General features: G+C 41.1%; 1 protein-coding gene across 11 annotated transcripts in view; it reads right to left on the bottom strand.

Annotated features, from left to right (window-relative positions):
- Nucleotides 1-13,851, bottom strand: part of LOC122551601 (formin-like protein 2) — a 269,634-nt gene that overhangs the window by 87,858 nt on the left and 167,925 nt on the right. For all 11 annotated transcript variants that reach the window (XR_006312144.2, XR_006312145.2, XR_006312146.2 and 8 more), the window contains exon 3: nucleotides 1,728-1,808. Coding sequence is in view for 8 of the 11 variants with exons in the window: in XM_043693750.2 (XP_043549685.2) it covers nucleotides 1,728-1,808 (81 nt within the window). In the remaining 3 variants the exon portion in view is untranslated. The remainder of the gene's footprint in view (nucleotides 1-1,727; nucleotides 1,809-13,851) is intronic.

The following is a 13,851-nucleotide window of genomic DNA, read 5'->3' as shown; positions in this document are numbered from 1 at the left end:
CATATGCTTTCCCTAGCTGGAGTGTGTGGGAAAAAAAGACTATTTACATGGAGGTTCTCCAGTATTCATTGTGCCTTTGAAAATCATCCAATAAATCTTGTGGGCGGCACGGTGGCACAGTGGTTAGCACCAGCGCCAGAGACCCGGGTTCAATTCCCACCTCAGGCGACTGACTGTGTGGAGTTTGCACATTCTCCCAGTGTCTGCGTGGGTTTCCTCCGGGTGCTCCGGTTTCCTCCCACAGTCCAAAGATGTGCAGGTCAGGTGAATTGGCCATGCTAGATTGCCCGTAGTGTTAGGTATAGGGGTAAATGTAGGGGTATGGGTGGGTTGCGCTCCGGCGGGTCGGTGTGGACTTGTTGGGCCGAAGGGCCTGTTTCCATACTGTAATGTAACCTAATCTAATACTGCAATTTAAGCTAGGATTTTGACCATGGATGGTAGTTGTAACCCTTCCACCATGGTGCTGGCTGGCGTTGGAAACAAAAAAAAGTCTTAAGAGTATTACTTATATCTATGGTCAGGTAAATGCATGTGCAAAGTGGTTGCTATATGTGTCTAGTTTCAGAGTTATTGCATTTCCAACTAATTTGAATCATTATTATGAAAGGCCATTTTCCTCTCAAAAAGAAAATTAACATTTCTCAGTTTCACAAACATCCTTTTGGTCCACATCAAAATCAGTATTGTCACTTCCTTCTTTACCCACAAGGGAGGTGCTGGTGTAGTGGTAAGATCAGTGGACCAGCAATCAAGAACCCCGGTCCTTGAGGTCACTGAGGTATGGGGAAGAGGGTGAAATTAAAATTCAGTAAAATTCTGGAATTAGCCCAGTGCCAAACACAAAACCATACCCGATCATGGTAAAAATCGTGACTTGGAGATACCGGTGTTGGACTGGGGTATACAAAGTTAAAAATCACAACAGCAGGTTATAGTCCAACAGGTTTAATTGGAAGCACTAGCTTTCGGAGCACCGCTCCTTCATCAGGTGGTTGTGGAGGACACAATTGTAAGACACAGAATTTATAGCAGAAATTTACAGTGTGATGTAACTGGAATTATATATTGAAAAATACCTTGATTGTTTGTTGAGTCTTTCATCTGTTCGAATACCACGATAGTTTCATGAAACTATCTGGTTCATGCTTCACCTGATGAAGGAGCAGTGCTCCAAAAGCTAGTGCTTCCAATTAAACGTGTTGGACTATAACCTGATGTTGTGCGATTTTTAACATGGTAAAAATCCATCTGGTTCAGTCATATCTTTTACGGAAGGAAATCAGCCATCCTACATGCGACACTAGACCCAATGATGTTGTTGGATAGACAATAAATGGTGACCTAGCCAGTGACACTTACATCCCATGAACAAATAGAAAAACAGCCAGATGGAATTCAGCTGCTCTGTGTAAATATGGAGTATGTAATGTGTGTCAACATCAATACAATGTTATCTAAAATCTTAGTTAAGTTATTTTCCTCCAGTACTTCAAAGCCACAGTCATAACAAATAGTGGTAATTAGTTAGAAGAAATCAACTAGGTAACAGACACCAAGAAGCTTCAGACCAAAATCTTTATTGCATTTATTGCATGATAACATCATGGACTTGAAAGAAACAATTACCTTACTAAGTTAAAACAATTGAATGTGAACTCATCAAGAAATACAAATCAACTAATAATTATAATAGAGTAACTCCAGCTTTTAGAAGCATTCCTTACCTTTCTGGTTACAGCTGGATCAAGATAACCTTTCAATTTCAGAATGTATGTATGTGGAGGATTTTTCACTTGAAATCTTTCCTAAAGTGACAGAAATATTTGCACATTAGTTTGTTTAATGTGACCACTTGAAATTTGAAACCACTAAATTTGAATAATTGACTGTGTGTTTAAGGCACTAAATGCTTACAACTACTCAGTCTCCTATTCAAATCTAAAATGGCTTCCTATAACTAAGATCAATGCAAAAGACATTAAAAAGTACCAAAATCCAATCTATCAAGCCGATACTTCCATTTCTCAAGCTCTGGCTTGATTTTCTCTCTTAGGAAGCAATATTTTCTCATGGTTATGCATCTATTAGTTAGGGAACAGTTGTGCTTCCAAGTTCTGGCTTCAAAGCGAACAAAACACCAGAACAAACAATATCTCTATGATGTCAATGTAAAATATAAACTAGAGCACACTCAAAACATCTTTCACAAAGAGTTCAAGCGTTGGATGGCACCAGCCAATCTTGTAACTGCTTTCTTTAAATTGTTTATCCTTGCTGGTGTACATTTTCATGGACACAGTCTGAAGTTTCAATTGCCAAGGTCAACAGGCTATTATTATGATTACCACAATCTTGTCAAATTCTGCTTTGCTCACTAATTTCCAGAAGAGGGAGGAGAATATGTAAGTAATTGGAAGCACAAATCACTGAGTTCTCTCCAAACCAAAACCAGTGTAGTTAATTGTAAACACAATCATTCCTGTCAACCCAGCATAAACTCTGAGGATTGAATCTGGTGTTTTGGGGTCTGTTCAGTTTAGCTATTTACAGGACACCAATCACCAAGTGAGGTCCATCCAGCACTCAGTCTGTTTAAATTCTGAAAATCATCCAAATTTACCTTCCCATCCTAGAAGCATGTGTTAATGAATGGATGCTGCGTACATGTCCAGATTAATTCATGACACAGATTCCGCAAAAGGAGTACACTGCATGGTTATCCTTTGTTATTTTCTTAACGTTATCATCCGGCATTTGACGGAACAAACCAGTCATCAAAATGCAGACAATGGTCGGTAAAAGTGAAAAATTGTCATCACAGATGTCACTTTCTCAGTCTGAATGCAAATTCTAAACATCAACACTATCAACCTCTTTTTACCCTTTTCGTCCTTCTTTAATGCACTTCTTTTTATAGTCGCCTATGTGTATCATGGTATGTAGTAGGTCATTATTTTCTTAAGGCTTTTTAAGTTACTTACTATGTACTAATTGTGCCAGTTTAGAATGAGCGAATTACGGGAAGCAATTGTAAAACTTAACCTTCTGACTCTAATATTTTTCATTATTGCATTCGGTTTGAAACTCACACCTCTACAACATATAGCAAGCCCCTGGAATTAGATAACTAAGCACGACACTTGCAGCTGAAAAGCTGTGGCTGGGATTTTCCCTTTTATTGCCCAATTAGATGCCTTTAAGTGCGAGACATTACCCTCTGCCACAATTATGTCAGTCTGCCAGTGGTCATTAATTGACCACTTAAATATCTTAATTGGCAGCAGGTTGGGAAGCTTGACAGAACTTAATTCCTGCAAGGCCATGGTGGGGGTGGGGGGAACTGACACACCCCGGTACCAACTCACCCAATTATCTGTCCTTCCCTTGACATTCCCAACGACTTTTAGGGAGGTGAAAATCCTGGGAAGTACATCAGCCAATGTTCAAAGTCCTAAAATAGCAAATTAAAGTTTCCAGATGGATCATGATGATGGACTACGATGCCATGTTAACGTGAGAAAATCACTAATATGATCATATGTTGGTTTAAATCAATATGTAACACTTTCCATGTTTGTATTAATTAAATATTTATATTGAATAATAACAATGTATTATGTACTGATTATCACATTCGCATGAAGAGTAAGCTAAAGTGCATTGGAAACAGGGACATAGAAGATAGGAGCAGGAGGAGACCATTCAACCCTTCGAGCATGCTCCATTCAGCACTATCATGGGTGAGCAGCCAACTCAATAGCTTAATCCGGTTTTCTCTCCATAATCTTTGAACCTATTCACCCCAAGTGCTATATCTAGCTGCTTCTTGAAAACATTCAATGTTTTGGCATCAATGTTCACCAAGGGTTCTCATGGTACACTGGTTAGCAAGGTTAGATCACCTGGGATACAGGGAGAACTAGCCATTGGGATACAGAACTAGCTCGAATGTAGGAGACAGGATGGTGGTGGAGAGTTGCCTTTTAGCCTGGAGGCCTGTGACTAGTGGTGTGCCACAAGGTTCAGTGCTGGGCCCATTGCTTTTTGTCATTTACATAAATGATTTGGATGTGAACATAGGAGGTAAAGTTAGTGAGTTTGCAGATGACACCAATATCGGAAGTGTAATAGACAGCGAAAAGGGTAACCTCAGAGTATAACGGGATCTATATCAGATGGACCAATGGGCGAAGGAATAGCACAAAGTTTAATTTAGATAAATGTGAGGTGCTGCATTTTGGAAAGCCAAATCAGGACAGGACTTATACACTTAATGGTAAGATCCTGGGGAGTGTTTCTGAACAAAGAGACCTTGCAGCACAGCTTCATAGCTTCTTGAAAGTGGAGTCATAAGTAAATGGGATGGTGAAGGCAGCATTTGGTATGCTTTCCTTTATTGGTCAGAGCATTGAGTATAGGAGTTGGGATATCATGTTGCAGCTATACAGGACATTTGTTAGACCACTTTTAGAATATTCTGTGCAATTCTGGTCTCCCTCCTATTGGAAGGAAGTTGTGAAATTTGAAAGGGTTCAGAAAACATTTATAAGGATGTTGCCAGCGTTGGACAGTTTGAGCTATAGGGAGAAGTTGAATAAGCTGGGGCTGTTTTCCCTAGAGCATTGAAGGTTGAGGGGTGACCTTATTGAGGTTTATCAAATCATGAGGGGCATGCATAAGTTGAATAGATAAGGTATTTTCCAAGGGGTAGCAGAGTCCAGAACAAGAGGGCAAAGGTTTAGGGTCTGAGGGGAAAAATTTAAAAGGGACCCAATGGGCAACATTTTCACACAGAGGGTGGTGAGTGTATGGAATGTGCTACCAAAGGAAGTGGTGGAGGTTGGTACAATTACAACATGTAAAAGGCATTTGGGTGGGTATACGAGTAGGAAGGGTTTACAGGGATTTGGGGCAAATGGGTCCAGATTAGTTTAGGATATTTGGTCAGCATAGACAGTTGGACTGAAGGGTCTGTTTCTGTGCTGTACATCTCTATGCTTCTATAAATACTTCCTGTAGTCATGAATTCCACAGGCTCTCACCATCTTTGGGTGAAGAAATGTCTCCTCACCTGTCCTAAATGGTCCACTCCGAATCCTCAGACAGCAGAGGGCAAATGAATAATTCAAGTTCATAGTTCTGTTGAGTACCAAAGCTCACGTAGAAAATGCAGAGGAGATCCAAAAAGGGATAAATAGGGACCAGGACAGACTAGGAGTATAAATTAACAGCTGCTATCAAACAGAAACCGTAAGTATTTTGTAAATATGTAAACAGCAAAAGAGGAGGCAAAGGAATGGTGAAGCTGATTACAGTGCTAAAAGAACATTTTTAGAGGAAGATGACATGACTGATGTACTTCACATTTGCTAGAAGTACAGAAAAAATATGCTGCAAAAGTAGCAAAAAAAAAAGGGAAGTAGCAGTGATAAAGATAGAATAGCAAAAGATACAGAGAAGGTACTTGAAATTAGAGAAGGTAACAAGATAGTTCAGTGTTTTTTTGTACATACGGACTTCAAAAAGTGTTTGCTGAAATACCACATCATAAACGTGTAAGCACCATCAAAGCTCATTGGATTAAAAGCACGAATACAAAATTTGCTAAGAGAAAGAAAGCAGAGAGGAATACTGGAGAACTGCTCTTCAGGCTGAACGCAAGTCCCCTAATGGTCAATATTAGGGTGACTGTTTTGCTATATATTAATGACTAGAACTCTGGCAGACAGGGCACAACTTCACAAGTTGCAGCTGAAAAGAGTTCAGAAATGTAGTGACCAATGAGAAGCCTACTGACAGTGGATCAGAACAGAGAATTACAACACCAGCGTTTAAACAGAAATAGTGTTTTTCATAGAAAAATGTGAAGAGCAATATTTTATTGGAAGAATAACATTTGCCATCATTACTTGATGAAATTATTAAATTTCTTTATTAGATTTTCTACAGTGTGGAAACAGGCCCTTCGGCCCAACAAGTCCACACCGACCCTCCTAGTCAAAGGTCCCTTTGACTAGGCACCTAACACTATGGGCAATTTAGCATGACCAATTCACCTGACCTGCAGGTCTTTGGACTGTGGGAGGAAACCGGAGCACCCGGAGGAAACCCACGCAGACACGGGGAGAACGTACAAACTCCACACAGACAGTCACCCAAGGCTGGAATCGAACCTGGGACCCTGGAGTTGTGAGGCAGCAGTGCTAACCACTGAGCCATCGTGCCACCCCATTATGGGATTTACAATTGCACAGTTACACAATGTAAGCTCTGGTTGCTGAGAGAGATTCCTCACTCCATCCAAAATGTACAGAAAAATTCTTGCAAATGGAATTGATGCAAAATCACTTGAACTAATATGGATTTAGCCATTTCATATTATTAGCTTCACTATTAATAGCCTTGAAAAAATTGAGATTCATTTTAAATGGCACATTAGATCAGGAATACTTCTGAAGCACTATTCTGGAACTGAAAATTAAGTGTTAAATTTGTGGACTGTTAAATTTCTCCACTAATGATAAATTAAATCCATAGATATTTAGAAATATTTAAGTTAATTATACAGTTACTGTACCCACCTCCCACCAATGCTCATGCTCTAATGCCTGCATTATTTTTCTCACTCAGTCTGACTCATCCCAATCCCAACCCCAACACCACTTAACCCCGCATGCCTTCTGTGCTGCCTAATCACTCACATGGGACACTTCCCCAGCTGTACCAACAGTAATAGCTGCGCCACTTGCTTTCATTCCTGTAATAGAGTCATAGCAATACACAACTCAGAAACAGGCCTTTTCATCCAACTCGTCCAGGCCAACCAGTTATCCTAAACTGATGTAGTCCCACTTGCCAGCATTTGCCCATATCGCTCTAAACCCTTCCTATTCATATACCCATCCAGATGCTGTAATTACACTAGCCTCCACCACTTCCTCTGGCAGCTCATTCCATACATGGACCACCTGTGTGAAAATGTTTCCTTTAAATCTCTTAAATCTTTCCCCCCTTGCCTTAAACCTATGCCCTCTAGTTTTGGACTCCACCCCCGACCCTGGGGAAAAGATTTTGTCTATTTACCCTCATGCTTTCCACTCATGATTTTGTTAACTTCTATAAAAGGTCACCCCTCAGCCTTTGAAGCTCCAGGGAAAACAGTCCCACCCTATAGCTCAATTCCTCCAACCCTGGCAACATCCTTGTAAACCTTTCCTGAACTCCTTCAACATTCACAACACCCTTCCTGTAGCAGGCAGACCAGAATTGCACACAGCATTCCAGACATGACCTAAACAATGCCCTGTACAGCTGCAATGTGACAACCCAACTTCTATACTCAATGCGCTGACCAATAAAGGAAAGCATACCAAACACCACCTTCACTATCCTCTCTACCTGCAACACCACTTGTAAGGAACTATGAAGGAACACTCCAAGGTCTCTCTGTTCAGCAACACTCCCCTGGACCTCACCATTAAGCGTATAAGTCCTGCCCTGTTTTGCTTTTCCAAAATGCAGCATCTCACATTTATCTAAATTAAACTCCATCTGCCGCCACTCAGCCCATTGGCCCATCTGATCAAGATCCCGTTGTATTTGGAGGGAAGCTTCTTCACTGTCCACTACACCTCCACGTTTGGTGTCATCTGCATATTTACTAACCATAGCTCCTCTGTTCACATCCAACTCACTCACATAAATAATGAAAAGTAGAGGACTCAGCATCGATCCTTGTGGCAAACCACTGGTCACAGGCCTCCAGTCTGAACAGCAACCCCCACCACCACCCTCTGCCTTCTACCTTCGAGTCAGTTCTGTAGCTAGTTCTCCCTGTATTCTATGTGATCTAACCTTGCTAACCAGTCTACCATGAAGAACCGCGTCAAAAGCTTTACTGAAGTCCATATAGATCACATCCACCGATCTACCCTCATCAATCCTCTTTGTTACTTCTTCAAAAAACTCAATCAAGTTAGTGAAATATGATTTCCCACGCAGAAAGTCATGCTGACTATCCCTAATCTCTTCCTGCCTTTCCAAATACATGTAAATTCTCTCCCTCAGGATTCCCTCCAACAATGTGCCCACCAATGACGTCAGGCTCATCGGTCTATAGTTCCCTGGCTTGTCCTTACCACCTTTCTTAAACAGTGGTACCAGTTAGCCAACCTCCAGTCCTCCTGCCCCTCACCCCAGGCTATTAATGATACAAATATCTCAGCAAGAGGCCCAGCAATCACTTCCCCAGCTTCCCACAGAGTTCTTGGGAATACCTGATCAGGTCCCTGAGATTTATCTACCTTAATGCGTTTAAGACGTCTAGCAACTCCTCCTCTGTAATATAGACATTTTTCAAGGTGTCACTATTTACTTCCTCACATTCTACATCTTCCATATCATTCTCCACAGTAAACACTGATGCAAAATACAAGTTTAATATCTTCCCCCATCTTCTGCAGTTCCACACGTACATGGCCTTGCTGATCTTTGAGGGGCCCTATTCTCTCCCTAGTTACCCTTTTATCTTTAAATGTACTTGTAGAATACCTTTGGATTCTTCTTCACCCTATTTGCCAGAGCTATCTCATGTCCCCTTTTTTTCCTCCTCATCTCCCTCAAGTATACTCGTACTGCCTTTATACTCTTCTGTGGATTCACTTGATCTCTGCTGTCTATAGCTGATATGTTTCCTTCTTATTTTTGATCAAAACCTCACAATTTCTCTAGTCATCCAGCATTCCCTAGACCTACCAGCCTTGTCCTTCACACTGACAGGAATATACTGTCTCTGGGCTCACGTTATCCCATTTTTGAAGGCTTCCATTTTCCAGTTGTCCCTTTACTTGCAAACATCTGCCTCAGTCAACCTTTGAAAGTAAACCTGCCTCTCTCCTTCCAGGAGGAAAGCAGCATACAATAGAGCAGAAGGCATTAAAACAGTATTGTCATTCAGCTCCTCACCCCTTATTAGGTGAAGATCCTGTATCTGACCACCCTGAACAAAGTTTGGACTAATATTGTAGGCTCTCCTTGACTTACTGTGCTGGAATCCCTCGAGAGAAGGCTAACCCCTTTACCAGGGTCTACCGAGGAATTGCAACAAGCTTTCTGACTGCGCTGAATGGGATGTCAAGACAGCAGTAACGGCAGCCTGGTATCTCTGCCTGAGGGGGAAAAGCACAGAAGGGCAAGGCAATACAAGGCAGGAACAATATGAGCATCCAGATTGGCCTCCTAAAACTCAGTCTCGCAGAGCCTAACAGACATCGGACATGCAGATTGGCCCAGTCCATGAGCTGGGTGCATATCCCCGAGTGCATACCATCTTGCTGCAGCGTTACAATGATAGCTGCTAGTGCAGCTAAGGTGCAGTGGTACAGTGCTGTAATGCAGAAACATTGTGAGTGGACCAGATGGACTACAGGCTTCCTTGTAGCTACTGAGTATCGGATGCCAATGTCTGTGAATGAGAGTGCGTGGGGCCAGTGCCCACATAGAGTGGCCTGAAATGTCGACGCCCAGTTTCCTTTCAAGCAAGCTGTCAGTAGAATCTGCCAAGTACCTATTCTGATCTCCGTATCCAGTTTTCCCAATGTTTAGTTTGTTGGGAGAGTTTGGCAAGATCAGAACCTGAATATTAATGAAGGGAGTTGGGCCGTAAACAAGGAGCTTAACAAGTGCTGCTCTCCATCAACTGGCAACTCACCACAATCTAGAGAGAATGTTGCCATATGGCATGTGAGAAGTGGAAAAGGTGGAGTGAGATATCTTGATTTTGAGGTAGGACTCGCTGCATTTCTTAGCTTATTCTGCTACATGTCTTGCCATAGCCCACATCACTCAGACCCTTTTAGATTCCACCCACAATGATCAATGATATGGTCAGGATTGATTTTGGCCATGATTTGTATTCCACATAGTTAAGTCACTGCATGCATTGTACATGCTGAATTTGATGATTACAGATAACAAAGCTATATCGTGAAAGTGCTGATTAATCAAACTGCCCCTTGAATGGCCTCACGTTGCTTACAAGTGGAGTCTGTGTCCTTAGACAGAAAAAAACTCATACTCTGTGCAGTGGCAGCCATTCCTTATTGCAAATGGGATGAGGATGAAAGGCAACACTGGCTGTGCTTCACAGGTGACATCCAGGTAACATCCGACACCATTACATTCCTTTCTTCCTTGCACTCCTTGTTGACCCCATCAGTTCCGAGTTTCTTCATTCATTCATTCATTTAAGTCTTTACCTCCTCAAATTACCCTTCCAAGCTCTGGGCCTACAGATTAGTTTGTATACATCATGATACATTCTTTCATCCCATTGAAACTAAGGTGGCTGTGGCTGTCAATGACACTTCCTCCAACAATAACACATGCCTCTAACGCACTATTGTCTACCACACCCTTATATGCCGAGTTGCACCCTGTTACAACTCTTGACCAGAATGCTGACTCCAATTTGCACATTTGACTACCCCAAAGTGTCAGCCACACCAGCGTCCCCGAAAACCACCCTCTTGACTTCCAGTGACCAACCTCCAGGACTGACCACGGCATGCCACTGACCAACTTGGAATAACAGTCCTTAAATGAGAAGTGACCAGACCTCTAACAGTGCATTACTGAAGTGGTAAACTTTATCCTAATTGGAGATGCACCACGATGATATGGTGACTCTGGTGCATGTCTGATGCAGACTTCAATGGACAAAGGGTACAGATGGTCACTGTCCAGGGAGCATGCCCTGAGATGTTGCAGAACACTGAGGAACGGAGGTCCAGAGGAGCAAGCAGCGAGCTGGAGCTGCCAAGTACCTACTCAGACTTTCATGTTAGGTATTGTCGCTGTCTAGTTTCGCTGTACTACCTGGTAAAACAGCAAACTGTATGCAAGCAAAAGGAGACTAGGTAACAATGAGGCTGATGCACTCAAACAGACCACTCACCACTTATTGGCAAGATTCTTGTCTTGCTGTCAAAATGTTAGGTGGAAACCCGACCATTTTTCCCTACATCAAGAATTTCAGGCTGGTTTATAATCAAAACTGTGTGAAGTGTCAATTTTTGGAGGCTCATGAAGGGTTTTTCTCCGAGGTAACTAACCACAATTCTCCACCTGATTGTATATGCATAGCACCACCCTTGTGCTATTCTGCATTCACCAGCTGACACCACATTTAAAAGAAATACTGTACACAGTCAATTGTTGATAGCCATGAGCACCTTTCAAGTACAAGACACAGCAAGGAAATGAGAAAGAATGACTTCTGAGGGCACTTAAGTGTCACTGGCGACCATTTACTGGAAATAGTTCAACATTTGCAAATGTACTAAATACCTGCCTGATTGACTGTCACTTTAACTGCAGCTAGAAGACTCAAGCTCCATAGGCGACCTGTCCTTAGTACCAAACCATGTTAGGGCACTGTCAGAGGGTGGATCATTCTTTCCCAAACGCCCAGTGCACCATAATATCTTGCCATTATTAAGTGTGGGAGCATCACATGTTTAGAAAGTCAAACATAGTTGAAAACAATAACTGGTGCCTTTAACTTTTTTTTGAACAACAAGGGAAAAACAGAAGAAAAAATAGCTACATTTGCCTCTGGGCATAAACAGGGGCTGCTTGAATTTCAAGCAACAACAAACTTACTAATGAATGATCATTAGAACCAGCTCATTATTTTTCGGGAATAAAAATAAAATACCGCAGATACTGAAAATATGAAACACACAAAAAATGCTGGAGTAATTAAGAGAAATGGAGTTAACATTGAGTCCAATATGACTCAAAGTCATATCCAACTCAAAGCATTTACTTCGTTTTCTTTCCTCTACAGATGCTGCCAAAGCTAGAGTTAATGGAAGCAGGTGTCAACTAAATCCAGCCTAGCTTTTTATGTTCCATGTCACAGCATTGAGGGTGATGCTTTTCCAAATTTTTCTCCTCAGAAGACTGCTGCCATTCTTCCAGCCCTTTTATCCCATCCCTCCTTGCCTGCTCAAGTTGTGCAGGGAACAGCAAGTAAGGATTATGCAGCACACTCCATCAGGGGTATCCTGCAAGGCCTTCTCCACCACTACTGTAAGGCATTTGGCTCTTAAGTCAAAGAAGGAACATGGGAGTTCTTCTGACAGCTCCCAGGGCACAGACTTATAAGACATTGTACCAATGATCCCTGATGACTTGTACATATATGGAATGGAAGTCTTTTATGAAGTCAGCCATATTATGAGATGAAAAGTGTGAAAATCAGTACTTATTCAATTATCTCAATAAAACATAAAATTTCTCCCAATAGCAACATTACCCATCTTTGATAAAATCCAGTCGGAATTGATAATTCACATCAATCCCAATGCCTTTGTAAAGCTATGGCTACTGTAAAAAAAGATAAGTGCAGTAGAGACCCCTGAGAAATCAAAATCCTAACCAAACCAGCTGTTGACATTTTAACCACCTCGTAACTTGGGCACTTTTATCTATTTTAGAGTCATAACAAGAACGCCAAACAAAGACAAATGTGTAGTTCACAAGATTAAGATTGATATCTCTTCAAGTGTTTTGTCTGCTGTTAGTACTCCCAGTCCTCCATGCTAATTTGTGGAATGTGTTGATTGCAACAATGTGGGAATATTGCTCGCGTTTGATGAAGGCAAAATGTACCTTCTACTTCTGCAACTGTAACAGTTATAGCTCATCAGCTCCAAATGAGACCAAATAAATTAATATTTAATGCAATGTAAAATCATTTAACATTTACTTTTTAAACAATTCCAAGGACTTATGCTTCATATTTGATTAATTGCTTCTGTTTGCAGTCTGAGTGAAAAATGCCTAAAAATTGTATCAATGGCATTATTACACACAAAATAGAATAAGTTCTGCTATAGAATCATTAACAGTCCATGAAATATATTTATATTCTATAGGGTATTCCTGGTTTTATTATGCATACTGCTATTTTGCAAAGAATATGAGCAATTATTTTAAACAACATCAATGAATGGAATGGTGCAATGGTACGCATTTACAGATCACTCTTCACTTCAGAATGCTTCAATTGTTCATTAGTTTGAAATGCAATTTAGAAATACTGGGTAGATTTCTCAACTTGCTGTCTGGACATGAAATGAAAATTGGGCAATTTTTAAAATGGGCAATCGATCTGCAAAACCAGCAAATGCCGAGGCAGCAGGCTGAAAATCTACTTTATTGCTCTTATGATTAGCTGCTCTCTCATTAGAAAGAGACAACTGGTGGTGGCTTAACCTGAGGGTCACTACACCTGAGGTTAGGGGACAGGTTGAAAAGGATAGACTTTCATGGTAATCTCAGCCAGTGCACGGATTGAACCCACACTACTGACATCTCTTTGCACTGCAAACCAGCCATTCAGCCAACTGAGCTAATGGTTAAGTAGACAAAATATTCAAGACAGTCTATCCTAATTAAGACAACAGAAAACTGGATTCATTTTTGGTGAAATATATTAAAGTGCAATATATATTTGAATGTTCGAAAGAACTGTGTAACAAGTACAGGATAAGAACACCACTTGTTTACAGCAATAAATTACTGTATGAATTGAACTACTGAAAACAATGATTGTAAGAAAATTTTGAAAATGTAAAATGAAGAACAAAAACTGATCAGCAGAGAGATTATAAATAAACAAGGAATCAAATTGGCAAAATGATGTAAACTGCACAGTAAAAGGTCAGAACACTCTCAACAATCTCAGCAGCATCAGCAAGAAAGAGTATCCCTCTGTATCAAGAGCTCTGGCTACAGATGTGACCTGCAAGCATCCAGAGCTCAAAGGGAATTAAAAGAGAC

This window comes from Chiloscyllium plagiosum, unplaced genomic scaffold (assembly GCF_037043375.1).
Source record: "Chiloscyllium plagiosum isolate Xiang-an unplaced genomic scaffold, Cpla_swu_hap1 HiC_scaffold_7, whole genome shotgun sequence".
Lineage (NCBI taxonomy): Eukaryota > Metazoa > Chordata > Chondrichthyes > Orectolobiformes > Hemiscylliidae > Chiloscyllium > Chiloscyllium plagiosum.
This window is presented reverse-complemented; position numbering and strand designations above follow the sequence as displayed.